Source organism: Eleutherodactylus coqui, chromosome 1 (assembly GCF_035609145.1).
Source record: "Eleutherodactylus coqui strain aEleCoq1 chromosome 1, aEleCoq1.hap1, whole genome shotgun sequence".
In the NCBI taxonomy this organism is placed as follows: Eukaryota; Metazoa; Chordata; class Amphibia; order Anura; family Eleutherodactylidae; genus Eleutherodactylus; species Eleutherodactylus coqui.
Genome location: NC_089837.1, coordinates 82,506,026 through 82,524,493, shown reverse-complemented (window position 1 = coordinate 82,524,493; position 18,468 = coordinate 82,506,026). Strand labels below are relative to the sequence as shown.

General features: G+C 40.7%; 1 protein-coding gene across 1 annotated transcript in view; it reads right to left on the bottom strand.

The window, feature by feature from the left end:
• The window catches only part of MYT1L (myelin transcription factor 1 like), a 180,198-nt gene extending 162,066 nt beyond the window's left edge, over positions 1-18,132 (bottom strand). Inside the window, exons 1-2 of the mRNA XM_066596421.1 lie at positions 18,078-18,132; positions 17,860-17,893 (exon numbers count right to left, since the gene is read on the bottom strand). Coding sequence (XP_066452518.1) covers positions 17,860-17,893; positions 18,078-18,132 — 89 coding nt within the window. The remainder of the gene's footprint in view (positions 1-17,859; positions 17,894-18,077) is intronic.
• Between the last annotated feature and the right edge of the window lie 336 nt (positions 18,133-18,468).

The following is an 18,468-nucleotide window of genomic DNA, read 5'->3' as shown; positions in this document are numbered from 1 at the left end:
ACTGGATTCAAAATGGCTGGAATATTTTTTTGATGATGTTATGAATAATTAATAATCTTATAATTAAGTTTTGTCTCATTGTCTATCTTCTATACATGATACAAAGAGATGCTGACATTTTTTCAAATAGACTTTTAGCTGAAGGTTGTAGAAGTAAAATGAATAATGTATAAAAGTGGTAGAAATCACTTAACGGGTTCTCTAGGACCTTTTCTATTGATAACCTATCCACAGGAGAGGTCATCAACAGAGATGAGCGAGTATACTCGCTAAGGCACATTACTTGAGCGAGTAGTGCCTTAGCCGAGTATCTCCCCTCTCGTCTCTAAAGATTCAGGGTGTGTCGGGGAGCGGCGTAGGAGAGCGGGGAGGAACGGAGGGGAGATCTCTCCCCCCCCCCCCCCCCCCCCCCCCGCTCCCCGCCGCAACTCACCTGTCACCCGCGCCGGCCCCCGAATCTTTAGAGGCGAGCGGGGAGCTACTCGGCTAAGGCACTACTCGCTCGAGTAATGTGCTTTAGTGAGTATACTCGCTCATCTCTAGTCATCAATACTTGATCGCTGGAGGCTCAGTGCTCAGGATCCTAACCAATCAGCTAGTCCCTGAACCCCCTGTCCGTGCAGACAGCACAGAAAGCATTGTCAACATTGCATCAGCCTGGTGTAGTACTACAGGCATAGCACTCACTGAACTCAATGCACTGCAAAATGGACAGTGCTATCTACTTCCAGTGCTATAAGCCCTGCTGATCAACTATTGACCTATCCTGAGGATAACTCATCAATAGTGTAAGTCCTGAAGAACCCCTTTAATGTCCACGTTAAAAGGCACAGAAAGTTGAACTAAGATAAGTCTATTGTTAATACTGAAACAGGATGAAGTAGAGGGTATAGATCTGGAAAATTAGACCCACATACAATTCTAGGGCAAACTCTGTTTGATGTATTCCTGTAAAATAGCTTATTCAGGTTCACATTTTGGCTCTACACCCCATAGTTCGGGTATCGTAAGTTGTAGATTACTGACGACATGTCATTTATTGAATCCTGGATATAAGTCAGAATATATTACCCATGCAGGACCCTACTGACTATTTTTCTGTCTACTCCCGTAGGACTACAGACTGTGCAATCTAAATGTCTTACTTATTGTATGTGTTCTTACAATCAACTCTGCAAAGGTCATTTGTTCTTAGATCATATACCAACTCATCATCAGAAATTAAATGTAAGTTTACTGACTATTGAACCCTGCTCCTATAGGGATGGCTGTACCTCCTCAGTGCTGCTGGGCATTTTAATTTCCGGTCAAGTACTTGGAATAGGAAGGATTGTTTTACAGTGGAAAGTAGAGCCAGTAAGTATAAAATGAACAGTTTCTCATCTAAGAGATTGATGGAATATCGCTAGGTTTTGCGATCAATGTTGGTAGGAGCTCAACAACTACGATCCTTCCCCTGATTGTAAGACTAAAGTTGCAGCGGCACTAGATAAGTGCAGTACCACCACCTCTCCTGTTGGCTCCTATTTGCCATTTGTGAATGCTCCATGATTTACTGATTTATTTTACTCATTTATATAGCGCATGTATATTCTTCCGTGTTGTACATAGATTGCCATAATTTACATTGGGCCTTGCCCCCTGGGGGGCTCACAACCTATATTAGCCTTTTGGTATGATTGGCCCATTGTAGTCAATGGTAAACCACGCAACCTCCAAAAATGTTTGACAGGAGCAGAGGGGGTACTGTACTTTACTAGCAATTTTGCTTTAGCAATTGGAGAGAGTCACAATTGTTAGACCCCCTTTGATTGGAGTCCAAAATGAGATAATGTCCTTTAAAATCTTTGGGGCCTGTTATTATGCTTGGTTGCCTGCATTCTGGTTTCCAAAAAGTGTGATTTTGACGCACAGACCAAAACTGCGACTTTTTACCTTTTACCCCAATCTTCATGATTGTTTCAAAAAATCGGTTGAGTCTAGCTCTATGCGGCATGGCTGAGCGAGGCCCATCACAATTACCATAATTTACGCCAGAAACTTGCAATGTACTGCAATGCATTATCATAGTAATCATAGCTTTTTTGGTTCAAGATTCGTACAAGGACATACAAAATGTAAAAAAAAAATTAATTAAAAAAAGCCCGAAAACCCACAAAAACCCTTTTTTGCACACTTTCCTTCTTTGCATAAACACCCCCCCCCCAAAAAAAAAACAACAAAACACATATTTGGTATCTCTGTATTTGTAACCCCCTGTACAACAAAAATTGAACACATTACTTATCCTGCACAGCAAAAACTGTAAAAAAAATTTAAAAAAAAACCTAAAAAATGGATCCAAAATGCTAATCTTGTTCATTTTGCCTAAAAAATGCAATAAGAGTGATCAAAAAAACTGTATGTACCCTAATATGATACTAACACAAAAACTACAGCTAATAATGCAAAAAAGAAGCTCTGGAAGAGGTCTTTCAATAGAAAAATAAAAAAGTTATGGGACTTTGAATGTAGGGGTGCAAAAAAATAATTTCCATAAAAGGGCTTTTATTGTGTGAAAGTGCAAAAAACCTAAAAAATATATATATAATTTTGGTATGGTCGTAATTAGAGATGAGCGAACGTGTTCGGCTCCGCCCCTTTTCGCCCGAACACCGAACTTTGCGAGCAATTCCGTGCTCGGGCGAAAAAAGTTCGTGGGTCGCCGTGGCAGCACGGGGGGGTGCGGCGGGGAGTGGGGGGGAGAGGGAGAGAGAGAGGGCTCCCCCCTGTTCCCCGCTGCTGCCGCCCGCGCCGCCGCGCCTCTCCCCGCCCCCCGGCGCCCCCCGAAGCTTTACGCGCGGACACTGAAGTCCTCGGCAAAGCCGGTGTCCGGGTGCGTAAGTGTTCGTTAAGAACATGTTCGCTCATCTCTAGTCGTAATCATACCAACCCACAGAAAAAAATCATGCCGTTTATGCTGCATGATTAGCGCAGTAAAAAAACAAGAAATCAATGACAGAATTGATGTGTTTTTCTCTCCCTGCTCTCCCCAAAAATTAATAAAAGTTTTAAAATACAATATATGTACTCAAAAAATTGTACCAATAAAAACTACAGTTCGCCTTAGAAAAAAACAAGCCCTCATATGACCATATCAACGGAAAAATAAAAAATTGTGACTTTTGAAAAGTAGAGATCAAAATCCCCCAAAAATCGTTGTAACCCTATGACTGAAATAGGCTATTCCCTTATGGAGTTAAATGGGTTTTCCTGCACTTAAGTAATGATCACCTATTCTTAAGAAAGGCCTTCAATATCAGATTAGAGAGGGATTCAATTTCTGATAGATCAGTTGTTCGAAGGGTTCTGCAGAACTTGGGAGAGCACTAGAGATGAGCGAGCATGCTCGTTTAAGGCTGATGCTCGAGCGAGCATCGGTCTTTTCGAGTAACTGATTACTCGTCTGAGCACCATGCAGGAGATCTCTCTCACTCTCAAACCCCCCACCGCCCCTTCATGGTGCTTATTTCTAGTGAGCACCCTTCCTTGTATACCAAGCACAGTGTCATACTTTATGTAGTGGATGTGTCTGGTATTGCAGCTCAATTCTATTCACTTCAATGCAACTGAGTTACAGAAAAGTCATGACTGATGAACATGACATCGCAGGCTGAAGAAGAGGCTGCAGTGCCCACCCAAGTGTCACGACCTGTTCAACTGGCAAAACGGCAGGAGTTCCAAGAGTCATACTCCCACCGATCTAGTATTGATGACCTATCCTAAGGTTATCCCCTGAATAATCCCTTTAAGAATAAAAGTTTTTTTTTTCTTAAAAAAGTGAAAATCTGAGTTAAATAAAAGCAGTAAAATACGGGGCACTTGGAAAGTCCTATGAAGACAGCCAGTATATGTGCTGTACTTTGCCCCACATATTATCTTAATTACTAATGCTACACTTAGTAGTTATGAATTATTTCTTAGCCTCCATTGATATCTACATTCCGTTGACCCCAGTGCATGTTTACTACTTTTTACTGCATTTCCTTTTACCAGCATTAAAGATACATTTTGGATTATTAACACCACAAGACATTATGTCAGAACCAAAAATAAATTGTGACATCGTAGTTTAAAACATTCTGCTCGGATAATGGGTAACAGATAATGAGAGCGTATCGAGACGAAAGGTCGCAAGAAGTGGGGGTAGTCCTCGTTATGACTGCGCTCCTGGCATTGCTTCAATCTCCTTGCTTGACAATAAAGTTTGCCCTCATAAAGTTATTTTGCAGTTGAGCTATGAGTAAAGGTCTTTTAACTATGTTTTGGCCGTTCTGTTTTCCACACACAGCGCAGCACAAGGAAGGTTTCTATTTTTTGTGCTTTTGTACAATGTAATTGCTCCATTAATTACCTTCATTTCATGAGCTACTGCTTGGAAGTGATTGTACAAGTGTGCTGCAACCCAATTTCCGATTCTGGAAAGGCGGCATAGAAATTCACTGTATCTTATCTCACTCCCCCACAGCACAAGTACAATAGACGTATTTACTAATTCTGTAGACATTCCATATAGTCTTTCATCTATACCCAGAAGCCCCTGAAGGAAGGTCTAGCCTAGCTTTAATCCTCTCCTGATAACCATGACTGCATTTAGTGTTAACACCACCTTAGATATGGTGAGTACGTTCCTCTACAAATTTTTATAACACATAGAGGCATTTTGAGAGCAGAATACCTGAACCAGGTCCACCTGGATAAAACTCAACCAACAAACACTGACATTCGCGGAACTTAAAACTCCTGACCTTCATACCGAAGGAAACCCGAGTGTGAAAGAGACATCCCAGGAGCTCCTCATCATTGATATGGTTGCAACTGATACTATTCTTATTGCTGAACTTCTGAGTGAGCTGTCTATCTGTTTGTGCTTCTGCTCTGTTCCTATCATCCTTGGTTCTTTTTTTTTGAATAGTAAAGACAACTACATTATGTCTTGATCTTGCAAAATTCATTGGTCAATCACCGATAACTCACACCAGAATGTAATATTCATATTATAAAGACGTACATTTGGATGCAGGCCTACAATGACCAAAAATCTCTGACCAAAAGCTGTGAAATTACTATAGACGATACATTGTCAAATTTTACAAAATGACCATCTTGAAAGGATGACTTAAAGCACACCTGAGTTTTCAACAAGTTCTCTAAAATATTCCAGGTTCTTTGTGCCCTCTCAGTTGCTGCTGTTAGCACCCTATTTTGTGTCTGTAAGTATTGGTTTTTGGTGTCCTTCCCCATTTTTTTTGCTGTAGTGCCATTTGTAATCCACTTTCAGGCAGGGTACGTGTTGCAAGCCTCGCATACTGCCAGCGGTTCACTGTCCTGTACTTACTTTTCCTCATTTCCCATACTGCATTGCTCTGCCTCAGGTCCAATTAGTAGGGAGACAGTATATGTGTGCCCACCCATCTGCTGACCTGGGATGATTGTAAAAGTTGGGCATTCAGAGACATTTGGCTAGTAAACCCAAAAAAATATCCACACAGGAGCTGTCACAGCAGGAGAGGCAGAGACTGTGGAGATTGTTTACACAGTGTCTGCATATCTGTCAGCCTGTGGGTGCACAGGAATGAGTCTAGGAAGTAAGCCTCCCTCCCCCTACCACCACAGCTAAGAAAAAGTCTCATCATCCCAGTTAATACATAAGTTCAATACCTAACAACAGGCAGTGGATTGCAGAGGGGCTGAAGGGGGACTCCTAGTGGCAGCCACTTCAGCCTTGATTTACAGTAGCAAAACAGAAATATTGTGAGATTCTCGGCATACACACACAGGCTATTAAATGAGCATACATTGTCTAAAAAGTTAATGCGCTGTTAAATTAAGTGGTGCATGGCCAGTTCCAGGACCCTATGTTTATTAGAAGATAAGTCATCTGGTTATTTCAAAGATCATAGATATTTCTTTTTTTTTTGTGTGCACAATGTCACATTTAAGTCATACTCCTTTCCCAATTAGCCATCCTCTTCCTGCTAAGCCACACTCCCTTTTCCAAATAGGTTAAAAAAATTATCTAAAACACATAATAAATGTAGTACAAGGCATGTAAGACATTTTTTGTTGCACAATGACAAGTTAAGGATACACCCCTTTCTCAATAAGTCACACCTCTTCTTGAAACACCACACCCGCTTTTCAGATAGGTTAAAAAAAAGTTTCTAAAAGACAAATAAATGTGGTGCAAGGCATGTAAAAGAGTTGGCGTGTTATATTTTCGTAGGTAAAGTTTGTTCCAGTGGTGGTAATAGGATGACCATGGCCAGTTGTCACTGGTTTGTGCACATAAACACCCTTTTACGTTCTGAAAAAGCTCATAAATGAAATAAGAAATAAATTATCCATGATATGATGCAAGGAACATAGCAGATCCTATGTTATCAGACACAAGTCTTACACAATACAATGACTGTTAGTAACATAATGATATCCAACTGAGCAATAGGGTGTTTCAAATGAGAGTAGCTTCAGAGCACAAATTTCAGCCACAAATACAAATTTTCTGAAATGGACCATAAAGATGAGAAATGGAGATATGTTGCAATGTATGCACATAGCTGAAAACCATTATGTGTGCCTTCTCATTTTTATGGCTCACAAATGATCCATACAGTACACAGCAGAGATGCATAAATGATCAGTTTTGTCACTGGAATATCAATAGGCGCATGATATATGTGACTTCTAAACAAGTTACTCAGTTTACGTAAAGGGGTTGAGCAGAGGCGTAACTTGAAGCTCCCGAGCCCCCGATGCAAAACTTGTAACGGGGCCCCCAACTATAATGCTTTACTTATAGTACTGGGTTCCCTATATGGAGAAGAGAGGCCTTATGGGCCCCCTAAGGCTCCTGGGCCCGGGTGCAACCGCATCCCCTGCATCCTCTATAGTTATACCCCTGGGGTTGAGTCATGGCTCTTGCACATGCATTCATCGAAGAATTCCTTATGTTGGCCTGTTTGCCCCTCTATTCCTCCCTGATTTTGTTCCTTTGTACTTTCTGATTGGTAGATGGACATTCAACCCGCCCCCATGTAAGTCAACAAAATCAACAAAAAGATGTGAAAATAATGATCCAGCTCAATGGATTATTATTTTGCCCTTTTTCAGCAGTCTTGGAAATGATAGTCAGAAGTTCATGTCCTTAGAGTTCTTGAAAAAACCTATGCTGGAATCTTTGTTGCTTTCTGGAGTAATGTTAATAACCACAAGTTCAAAGTATAAAATGACTTCAATAACCAAAGGAAATTTGATAAGAGCAAACTGAGGCAATACTCGGGATTTAAGAGTAATGAGGTTTACCATGTAGCCTCATAGCTACTTCAGCTTCTAGCATAGAACATGTTTTAGTCTCGCTATGGACTCTTCTCTCATTTGCCACTTCTTCTCTAGCTAGACTATAAAGAATCGGTAACGAACATTAAAATAACAAGAAGCCATTGCAGGAATATTGCCAAGCTCAACATGGAAATGCCCTGGAATGGAAAGCAGATGGGAATTTAATATGATGCTCAACAAATAGTTTATATAAGAAAACCTCAATCAATCATTCATCCAACAAACATTCTATAGAGCATATACATATGTTATCGAAGTCAGTGAGGACAATATAAGGATAGAAAATATGAGAATATTACTAATAGATCAAATTAACGCAAAAGTATAAACATCCAAAACTATAGGAAAGAACAATAAGTTTGTACTATTCACATAACTAGAGAACCCTGTCTTGGTCAACGTCTGCTAAAAGTCCAGTTAAGCACCAACCCCAAACTGAGGTTTTAGTAAAGTTCTATGTGAAACAGGGTTCTATTGGTTTGGTTTGCTCAGCACTAATCCTGAACAATGGTGTATAACACTAAGTAAGACCCATAAGAGTATAACAATGTCAAAAGTTTTATACAGCGCTTTAATTGCTCTTTGACAGTCATATACACCATTTTTAAGGGTTTTGATGAACTTCAAGTTTGGATTGAACAAATTTGGAGTTCAATGAGAAATCCCTAATTTTGGCGAGACAGTCCAGCTATCTAGTGTGTATTAGGGCCTTTTGACATGTCCCTAAAAGATGATGGTGGGGAAAGAAGGATTGGGCACATAAAATTCAACACCTGACCCTTTTTGTCTCTCTGGAGATAAGCCACAAGAGGTTCACAAGCACATGAACACTCAGCCAAACTGAGAATTGCCATTTATGAAGGAATTGGAAGAAATAGCCGCCAACTGAATATAGCTATTAAAGGTGTTTGGGACTTTTTATGCGATGTGGAAACCAAAATAGTGACAAAAAAGAGCTCAATGTATGGATATCTGAGATTGTTCATGTGGTTTTATAGTATCAGGCTTTATTCACACAAGAGTATATATGCGGCAATGTGGCCTTGTTTTGACGCCTGGCCGATAAACGCGACCATCTGAGGCATTGGATTCCAATGCATTCTTTCACATGGACGAAATTACAGTGCATAGAAATGTTACATCGTAAAGAATAGAACATATGCAACCAAAATCCACGCCTGCTATTATATGCTGTGTAAAAAGATAGTTCTGGATTAGAGATGAGCGAGTATACTCGCTAAAGGCAATTGCTGGAGTGAGCATTGCCCTTAGCAAGTACCTGCCCGCTTGAGGCAAAAGGTTCGGGTGCCGGCAGCGGGCACGGAGCTGCGGGGGAGAGCGGGGCGGAACGGAGGGGAGATCTCTCTCTCTCCCTCTCTCCCCCCCCGCTCCCTCCAGCTGACTGCCGTCACTCACCGCTCCCCCGCGCCGGCACCCGAACCTTTCGTCTCGAGCAGGCAGGTACTCACTAAGGGCAATGCTCGCTCCAGCAATTGCCTTTAGCGAGTATACTCGCTCATCTCTATTCTGGATCTATCTTTCGACCGATGCTGGCGTCTCCCATTGACTCCTGTTGGAGCTGGGAAAAAAAGAAACGGGGAGGCAGATTAGCAGCATCCAACGCTGCAAAAAGCCTACAGGTGCCTCTATTTAGGCATTTGAAGTAATTCCGAGGATTTATGCCGTGCGAGGGATTTCCAGGCTGTGACGTATTTTTTCACTAAAACTTCTCACCCAGCTTGAGACTTGATTGCGGAATAGCGTCCATCGATGCGAATTCAGGGCATAGACGAGCGAACGTAAAAACGCATATGCTCGTGTGAAGGAGCCCTAAATTAGATTATACTGTTATTCTACCTGTGCTCATAAATATAAATGAACTATATTTTAAATACTAATCTACAAAATACAAATATAGTCATTGAATACATGATAGATGCCCTTCTTAAGTTATAAGACAACAAACAAGGAGCAACCACTTTGCCTGCTATTTTAAGGTGATGATATTGATAATCACTTTCCTTCCTTCAGTCATCATTGAAGGAGCAAATTAAAATTCCTCTGCATTAGAACACTGTGCTTCAGATAAAAAAAAAATAGAAACCTCCAACATAATAAACGGATATTGGATACATTATAAATTGTCATTGGCCCATTATTTTGGCCGGTGGAGACGTAGACCCAATAGTTTTGCTGGTGGAGACCCAGTACATTGTTCCATTTTCCATCAGATCACTTGTTAAGTAAAATACATAATAAATGAAACATTAACAATATAAAAAGTTGTGAAAAGTATTTTACGCCACTTGTCAACTATCGGCAGTACATAGGAACTTCAGTACAAGGATATTATGACGTTCTGTTGGTATGTATTAGCATTCGCCTTAAAGTTTCGAAGTAGACAAAGAATTATTCCAATGTTGACCAGTAAAATAATTGTCACAGCCCCACAGTATATTATAGCTGGAGGTCTACCCAAATACCCCAGCTTCTCTACTAAACATATACAGGGTGATTCTCCCCCATCCTTTATAACTGTAATTGTTTTATGATTCCCTATGAAAATTGACATAGACGAAAATGATTTACATCTCTTGAACCATCACACCGCTCAACAACAAGGACTGTACCTGCGACGTCGAGATGCAACCGGCCAAACAGTTGTTTGACTCATTGTATCACAAACATGTACTCAGTTGAACAGTATGTTTTTATTGTTCGTGAATACTGGTGAATCGGTTCAATCTCAAAGGCGTTTCGGAACAAGCATTATGAAGTGGTGAAAAGATTTAAAACAACCAAAAGTGTTCTCACTCAACATGCAGGAGGCCAGAAACACGTATAATATTGTTTATGGTTGATGCCCTCAAAGACAATACAGCCGGAGGTTACTGCCAGTAATGGTGACATATTAATAGATATCTCCGACAACATGCAACTTGCATACATAAGTGCTTGGATGCTGGAGGCGCCATTTTCAGCAGACCTTGGTTTGCATCATACAAGATAAATACGGATCAATTTTCATAGGGAGCCAAAAAAATAAAGTTATTGGGGAATGTTTGACTCTACTAGCAAGACAATCACCCTGTATTATTGCAATGCACATAAACACCACGTGAAAAGGTAGCGCTGCTACTATATAAACAATTGCATGAAGTCTGAAATGTTACCAGTATATAGGTTATAATTACCTTCTATGTCTTGCATATTTACCACTAACATGGCCACTCCCATCGCAACCAGGAGTAGGACAGCTGTAGAAAAGGAACAAGGGATAAAAACGGTCGGTGCCATGTTTGAACAAGACTACACCACACTTAAACAATAAGTGTACTGTATGTTTAGGAGTATAGTAGGGCATGCTACAGAAACAGAAACAAATTATAAGTTTACTGTGTCTGCATTTATTGCAACAGAGATGTATATCCTTTCTTTGATGCACCATACAACACCAGGCAAACAGGTGAAGTCAATGGAAAGCTCTACGTATTCTTTTATGCAGACAAGTGGGTTTGGTCTATGACAAATGAATGGAAAATCTTCTGACATGACATATAGACATTTCAAAAGATAACACTGATTGGGGTTCAAGCTCATACGCTCAATGATTTTGAAAGTGATGGGGCATTGATAGTCTTTGTATTCACAGAGAGGGCAGCACAAGTCGACTGAAAATTTGAAAAAGCCCTATTCACAGACGTGACTTGGTTAAAAGTAATAAATTTTATTAAGTTTTATCTAAAAAAACACGATTGGGCACAACAAAGGACACAACACAAAATCTAAGTTGTAATGGAAAGGCGTTAACCCACCAAATAGTGGATAGAAAAATGATTGGTGGGTTTCAAAATTACAACTTGGTATTACTTCTGATACTCCGTATTTCTTAATGTCGCACGTCACTTAGGAATACAGTCTGCATGGGGGCTGTTCATGGATTTCCCAAAAACCGGAACCCCAATTAGATATCTGTAGTTTTATTAATATAATGACAGAATTCGACCAGAGATACTCAGGTTGCGGAAACGTGATGTTCAACCTGAGGAAGTGAATATCTCTGTCAAAAATACTGCCTAGTGGGCTGAAAAGTTTTTAACAGCTCAAAAGGACAGTATGTCAAGGAAATTGATTTTAGTCAATTTTTATTCCTTATGGCCAGTACTCCTACTCATGGCGACAATGTTTGAGCAGAAACTTTCAGATTGCAAAAAAGTGATATTCAACCTAAGAAGATAGTTATCTCTGTCAGAGCTTGTTGCCTAGTGAGCTAAGACTTGTGAACGGCTCAAAAGGACAGTGTGTCAGAGATTTTAATTTTGTCAATGTTTTTTACTCATTATAAACAGTACTCCCACTCTACGCGTTTCACCACTGAGTGTACGTGGATCCTCAGGAGACTTAGTACTTAGAGAGTAATAATAACAACAATAATGTTTACAGAGTTATGATGGTAAACAATTAGGGTATCACTCCATAGATAGAGTATCACTAAAATATTTAATCCTCAATCAGGAAATGAGCTCTTAGCGTTCAATTTGAGCTAGTAGGGTTTAACCTCGGTGAGGGAATAGATAAAGATTGTAAGTACGAGGTTCATTTCTTTCAAATGTTAAACCCTTCTTCTCTATCAATCCTACTTTCAATAGTCCCATGCCAGGTGTAATGGTCAATAGGATCTCCTTACAATGAGAGTAGGGATAAAGAGTACTACATGCATGAGATTACTGGGTTTGGAATTTTGGTCTGGAGGTAATAACTCTAACAGATCCAAATCCCCTATAAATGAGTGAAGGAGGTTTCAAGTCCTAAAGTCCTTAACTACTCATGCAAATACAAGCAATGAGGCCGTTAGCATAGCAGGACAAGGAGTCAATCCTCCCTAGGTACAGAGGAGTATTTTTCCCTACACCCTCCTTTCTTTTTTCTATCTTTTTTCCCCCTTTTCCTCTCTCCCAGTAAGCTCAAGGTTACTGCATGGACAGCAATCCCTACAGAAAGATAGAGTGCTCAAGAGGTCAGAGCATGACATAGGTTAGTTCCCATCGCCTTGATGGTAGGCTAGGGAGTGGGGGCCGTCAGGAAAAGTGGTGCTTAAATAGCTCATAGCCACACCTCCTAATGGGTTGGCCCCTTCACGGTAGCCAGTCATATTTGACCAGGAAGTAAATAGAGACCATGTGAGATGGTCTCACGCTGATCTCAGTTGTCGAGCCTCATGTGGTGCAGAGTGTAAGCTCTCGCCTACGACCTGAGGGTTTGCAAGTTCGATCCCCGCATGAATCTGGCAGCCGGCTCAAGGTCGGCTCAGCCCTCCATCCCTCCGAGGTCGGCAAAACGAGAACCCAGCCTGGTGGGGGGCAATAAATAATAATTACCCGAAAGCGCTGCGGAACAAGCTGGCGCTACACAAATGCCATGATTTGATTTGATTTGATTTTATGCAAGCGTGGAAGGCCGAATGATAGCAGCCCTCCATCTAAACGGACATATGTTACACTAACCTACTTGTCGATCAGTGTATATGATTGTGAATAAGATGTTAGGTGCGCTATGTGATCGTAGAAGCGCGCCAGAGAGGCGTTGTTATTCCGCTGACGTCATATCGTTGTAGGTGCGCCGACGTGATGACGTATGTACGTCTGGCGTCACGGCGCTCCTAGTCTCGGAAACTCCGGAAAGACTAGTATTAAGATGCGCCGGCGTCACGACGTGAAGCGTCCAACGTCAGCGCGTTACCTATCACCAGGACAACTGAGTAAACAGCTTACTTCCTAGCATCGCTCACCGCGATGACGTATAAGGGGGCGGTGATATGCCATGCCGGGATATGACCCGGGTCTATGACCCTCCGCCTTGGAGCAGATGAAGAAGGTGGTTTAAGCCAATCCGAGGGCATATATCGATCCCCTATTGATAGTGGGATATAGTCATGTCTGAGAACATCAAAGCCGCTGTTCAGGTTGACATTGATATGGGACAGCCTATTGATGTTGTATTAACAATTCTAAGAGAATCTCAATTATGTTTTGGGTCATTTGTTGTAGATGATAGAGACTCTCATACGGAATCTACTTTATTAGTCACCTTAATATCACATAGATTTAAAGGGGAACTTGGCCAAGTTATTAGATTAGATCATGAAAGTAGACCTGATAATATAAATGCGTTTTGTAAATTATTTCATTGTCAGGACCGTTCGTCCTAGGGGATAATGGCCAAGGGAAGGTAAGTAAATCTTTCAAAGCAAGGTGACCCAGGCTATCAGAGGGTGGAGGAGGTTGACAGATACTTGATGTTTCCCTATAAGAAGCAGTTGAACAAAAGTTGTTCATTTAGTCCTGACGGTTGGAGGGTCTCGCAGCGATATATCCATCCTGCCTCTTTTTGAAGAAGCAGGGAATCCATGTCTCCTCTTCTTCCGTCCGGTCTTACCAATTCCATACCCTGGAATTTTAAGCAGTTTGGGTCGCCCCCATGTTGTTGCCAAACATGGGTGGCTACCGATGTAACTTCATTCCTTTCTACGTTGCCGATATGTGCGAGGATTCTGCGGCGAAATTGTTGACGAGTTTTCCCTATGTATTGCATTTGGCATTTGCAGGTGATGAGGTAAACCACATTCATGCTGGTACAGTTGATGAAGTCTCGTATTGAGTACTCTCTTCCTGTTTTTGTTGATTTGAAAGCATCTCCTTTTTGAATAAACTTACATGCTAAGCATTTAGAGCAGGTGAAGGTGCCCCTTGGGATTGAACGGGATAACCAATCACCCTGTGGTTTTGAAGGTTTTAGAAAACTTTTCACTAGATGGTCTCTGATGTTTCTGCCGCGTCGGTAGGTTATTTTTGGGTAGGGTGGAATAAAGGTTTGTATATCTTGGTCATTCCGAAGAATGTCCCAATATGATCTTAAAATATTGAGAACCCTTTTCTGCCCTGTATCGAATGTACCGACAATGCGCATCTCTTTTGTGTTTTCACGTTTTTTCGGAACTAATAGTTCATTCCTTTTACAGGCACGCGCGTGTTCTTCTGCTTGCTTGAGGACTTGCGTTGGATATCCTCTTTTTTGGAACCTATCTCTTAATTTCTGACATTCCATATTGAATGTTTCATCTTCCGAGCAGTTCCGCCTTATTCTGAGATACTGCCCTTTGGGGATGCCTTTTCTGAGGGGCTCAGGATGGAAGCTATTCCAGGACAGCAAGCTATTTGTTGCCGTTATTTTCCGATACAAACTAGAGGAAAGTTTACCATCCGGTTGAACCTCGACAGATATGTCCAAAAAGGTCATAGACGATCTACTGATTTCTGCTGTGAATCGTAGATTTATGTCATTATTATTCAACCAATTCACAAATTCATGGAATCCGGGTTTTGTCCCAGTCCACAGAATCAGTATATCGTCTATGTATCTGATCCAGGTCAAGATGTTTTTTGACCATTCCAGATTTTCAGTGGAGAACACGCATTTCTCTTCCCACCAGCCCAGGAGCAAATTTGCGTAAGTTGGGGCACATGACGTCCCCATCGCGGTGCCCCTGAGCTGGTGGAAAAACTTTCTGTCAAACAGAAAATAATTGTGTGAAAGAATGAAATTCAAAAGCTGTAATATGAATTCATTCTGTGCCTGATAGTGAATACCTCGTTGGGATAGGAAATGCGCTATAGCTCGTAAACCCACTTCGTGAGGGATCGAGCTATAAAGAGCCTCGACATCTAAGCTCGCCAACCACGTATCGGGACTTACCGAAATCCCTTCCAGTTGACGTAGGACGTCCATCGTGTCCTGTGCAAAAGAGGGTAGTGCAGAGACAAATGGTCTCAATACACGATCCACAAAAATGCTAGCATTTTGGGTAAGATTGTTAATGCCGGACACGATTGGACGTCCTTTTAAGGGACTAGTCCCTTTGTGAATTTTGGGTAGGGTATAGAAAGTCGCTATTCTGGGACTTGTTGGTGTCATAAACTTGAGTTCAGATTCGCTGATACACTTCGATTCTTTGGCGGCACATAAGATTTTATTAAGTGCTGTCTGGAAGATGAGTGTATTACTTTTAACCAAGTCACGTCTGTGAATATTGATAGTCTTTGGATGCATAAGAATCATAGAATGGTAGAGTTAGAATTGACCTCCAGGGTCATCGGGTCCAGCCCCCTGCTCAGTGCAGGATTCACCAAATCATCTCAGATAGATGTCTGTCCAGACTCTGTTTGAAGACTTACATTGAAGAAAGATCCATTTTGGTTGATTTCCATATGATAGATAATAAAAGTCTGATAATTAGAGGCCCCACTGTTAGGATATGTATATACAAAATTAACATTTTTTTTCTTTTAGTAATCTTAAATGCTTTATTTATATTTCACCTAAAGTACATAATGTGGCACCAAATATTCAATAAGACCCCATAAGTGCTCTTCAAGCTGGACTCAACTTCCAAAAAGTGCAATGACCATAGTAGACTGCCGTAAAGTTTTAGCCATCTGTAAAAACAGCAATTGGAATGCTCGGGGAAAGAATGAACGAATTCCACATTTTTAAACATAACTTACTATTTTATAGACTAGTGGTGTAAAAGGCATTGGTGAAGGCAGATAAATGAAAAAAAACGATCATAGTCTATTCCAGAGCAGGAAGAACATTGCAAACGGAATGTTCACGAATTACAAGCCTTTTTATGACCATTGCACCTGTGCCAGTGTCCGTTTTGCATTCCAAACACAAGGCAATGGAAAACGATGCATTTCGAACCTAAACTGTGCAGCGTTGCAACGTGTAAAACTTGTCAAAGCTCCCAAAACATAATTCCAAGATGATGAAACACTAAAAAATCTGTACTCTACTCTTCTCCCATTACATGTCAACAAATATGATGATTTTCTGGCTCTAAAGCAATTCGTGTCAACAGATTACTAGTTACTATGACAATGATTACTACAACATTTTGCCACAGTTGGGCAATGTTCCCGATGATTATGAAGTGAAAGATAAATACATGTTTTTATAACTTTTCAGCCATGTTTTCAACTTCAGAAATGTCCCATGCGGGAATTTCTGTGTTCAGAACTCAATTTTTAGTAGATTCTTTAGGCTCAACAAGTTGTGAAACTGTCAATTAAAATGAAGAACTTTCAATAAAAGTGAACTTTGATCATTCTTTTCCCAAGCCCAATTGTAGTTGAGTAGATGCAAGTTTTCAACACTTTATGGATGTCTAATTCAAAGATTGTTTGGTCCATGACCACTCATTGTCTGAGAAGGAAACTCGAAAAGACATCAAACAAATACTGTACATTTCTGTTAATGATGATTTTGTATCCGTGATGAGACCATGTTTTCATCTTTTCATTGGGGAACCCAAGCTCAATGTTCTTCTTTCCTTTATTAAACACCATTTGGCTTCTCAATCAGTTAAGTATCTTTAGATCTTTTCAATAGCATATGGATTTACTAATATTCCAATTTCATTACTCCATGGATTCATATTTTCTGTTTTCGACTGGTATGAAGTTTGCAAATCTTTGAGATATCAGGTCTACCTATGTCTAGCTTCTGTTCAAAGAGCTGCAGTATAATCCAGGTAACAGCTGAGAGAGCTGAGCATACATAATATTGGGATATTTTGTTATAGCCTGTGGTTTCTGTTGCTGGAACAAATTCCTTATTGGACTTTCAAGAGTTTGTTCAGAATTTGTTCCATGTGGAATTCAGACTGGAAACCGAAATTCTGGAAACCTGTTCTTCTCACCCAACCCTTATTTGATAACTGCGCTTGGTCAAGTTGAAGGGTTGAAACAGAAACCCCTTTCTATACTACTTGTAGATGTCCAAATAATTAAAAGGCGAGCAGTAGCTACAAATATGAGGCTAGTCTAGTCAAAAATATGGCTACAGATGTATCGATTGTTAACATGACTGGCACTTGGTGATGATAACTCAATTGACAGCATTGTAGTACGTTGAGGTCAAGTTAACACCAGCTGTATCTGTACATCTGTACTAAAGCCACATAAATGACTAAACTGCGGTTCCTCTTCTGCAACGTAGATGGATGAATATTCTATAGGTAAGGATGGATATGCCTGGACTGGATGTAGACAGGTGACAATGAGAGATGGATGTGCCTGAGCTAGATGCAGACAGATCATTTACAGGGATGACTATCCTTGCATTAGATACAGACCAGACAGGTTAATTAGAGAAATATCTAACCCTGCACTACTTTTGGTAAGGTAAATTAGGGAGATGGAGGGCAAAAAAGACAGAAAGACACAAATCAAATAGCTGGAGTTAAAAAAGAAAGGAGGCAATGCCAAATCTATTTTATTAGCAAGCCTCGAGAGAATTAATTTAATCAATGCAGCAGGGCATGAGCAAGGCACCGATGAACTTGAAAGTGCATTATGCCCATTAAAAGGCCTGAATTTTCTAAATTGCTAATGGGATACATTTTACACTCCGAGCACTAACCTGAACAGCTCTTGTATGGCTGGTTCCACAGGAACTGTAGAGAGAATGGAAAATATATAAAAATTTATCATCTATCATAAGTACCCCTCTGCTATAGAAAATTACCCAAAAGGTTATGCAAAAGTAAGGGTCAGAATGAATTGCGAACAGAGATTCTGCAGGATGAAGGTCATTGCAGAGTGGAGGCCCTGAGTGATTTAGTGAAGCACGGAACGTACCTCGAACACCTTTGGAGCGCGTGCGATGCCGTTTCTCGTCTGTATCCACCTCCATCTGGGAATAGATTAGCAGGCAGTGAATGCTCTTATCCTTCATGCACAGACTATCAATGCACTGTCTGCTGCAGACTGTCACACAATCTTTTAATTCTATTTTAGAACAAGGATTTCTTTACGTGACGTGATAAGCTTAGTAATTATATCGAATACAAATGAATTCTTTACATTTTCATTGCTGCCATTGCTCGGATTCAGGCCATGGCTATAGAGTTTTAGATGTGCCATTTGAGTAGCCTGAATCCTCAGGGTTGGTAAAAGTAAGAATGTTTAAACCAAGTATTGGTACGTTATAATAGTGACAGCATAGAATGGTATTATTCTCTCTAGCGTT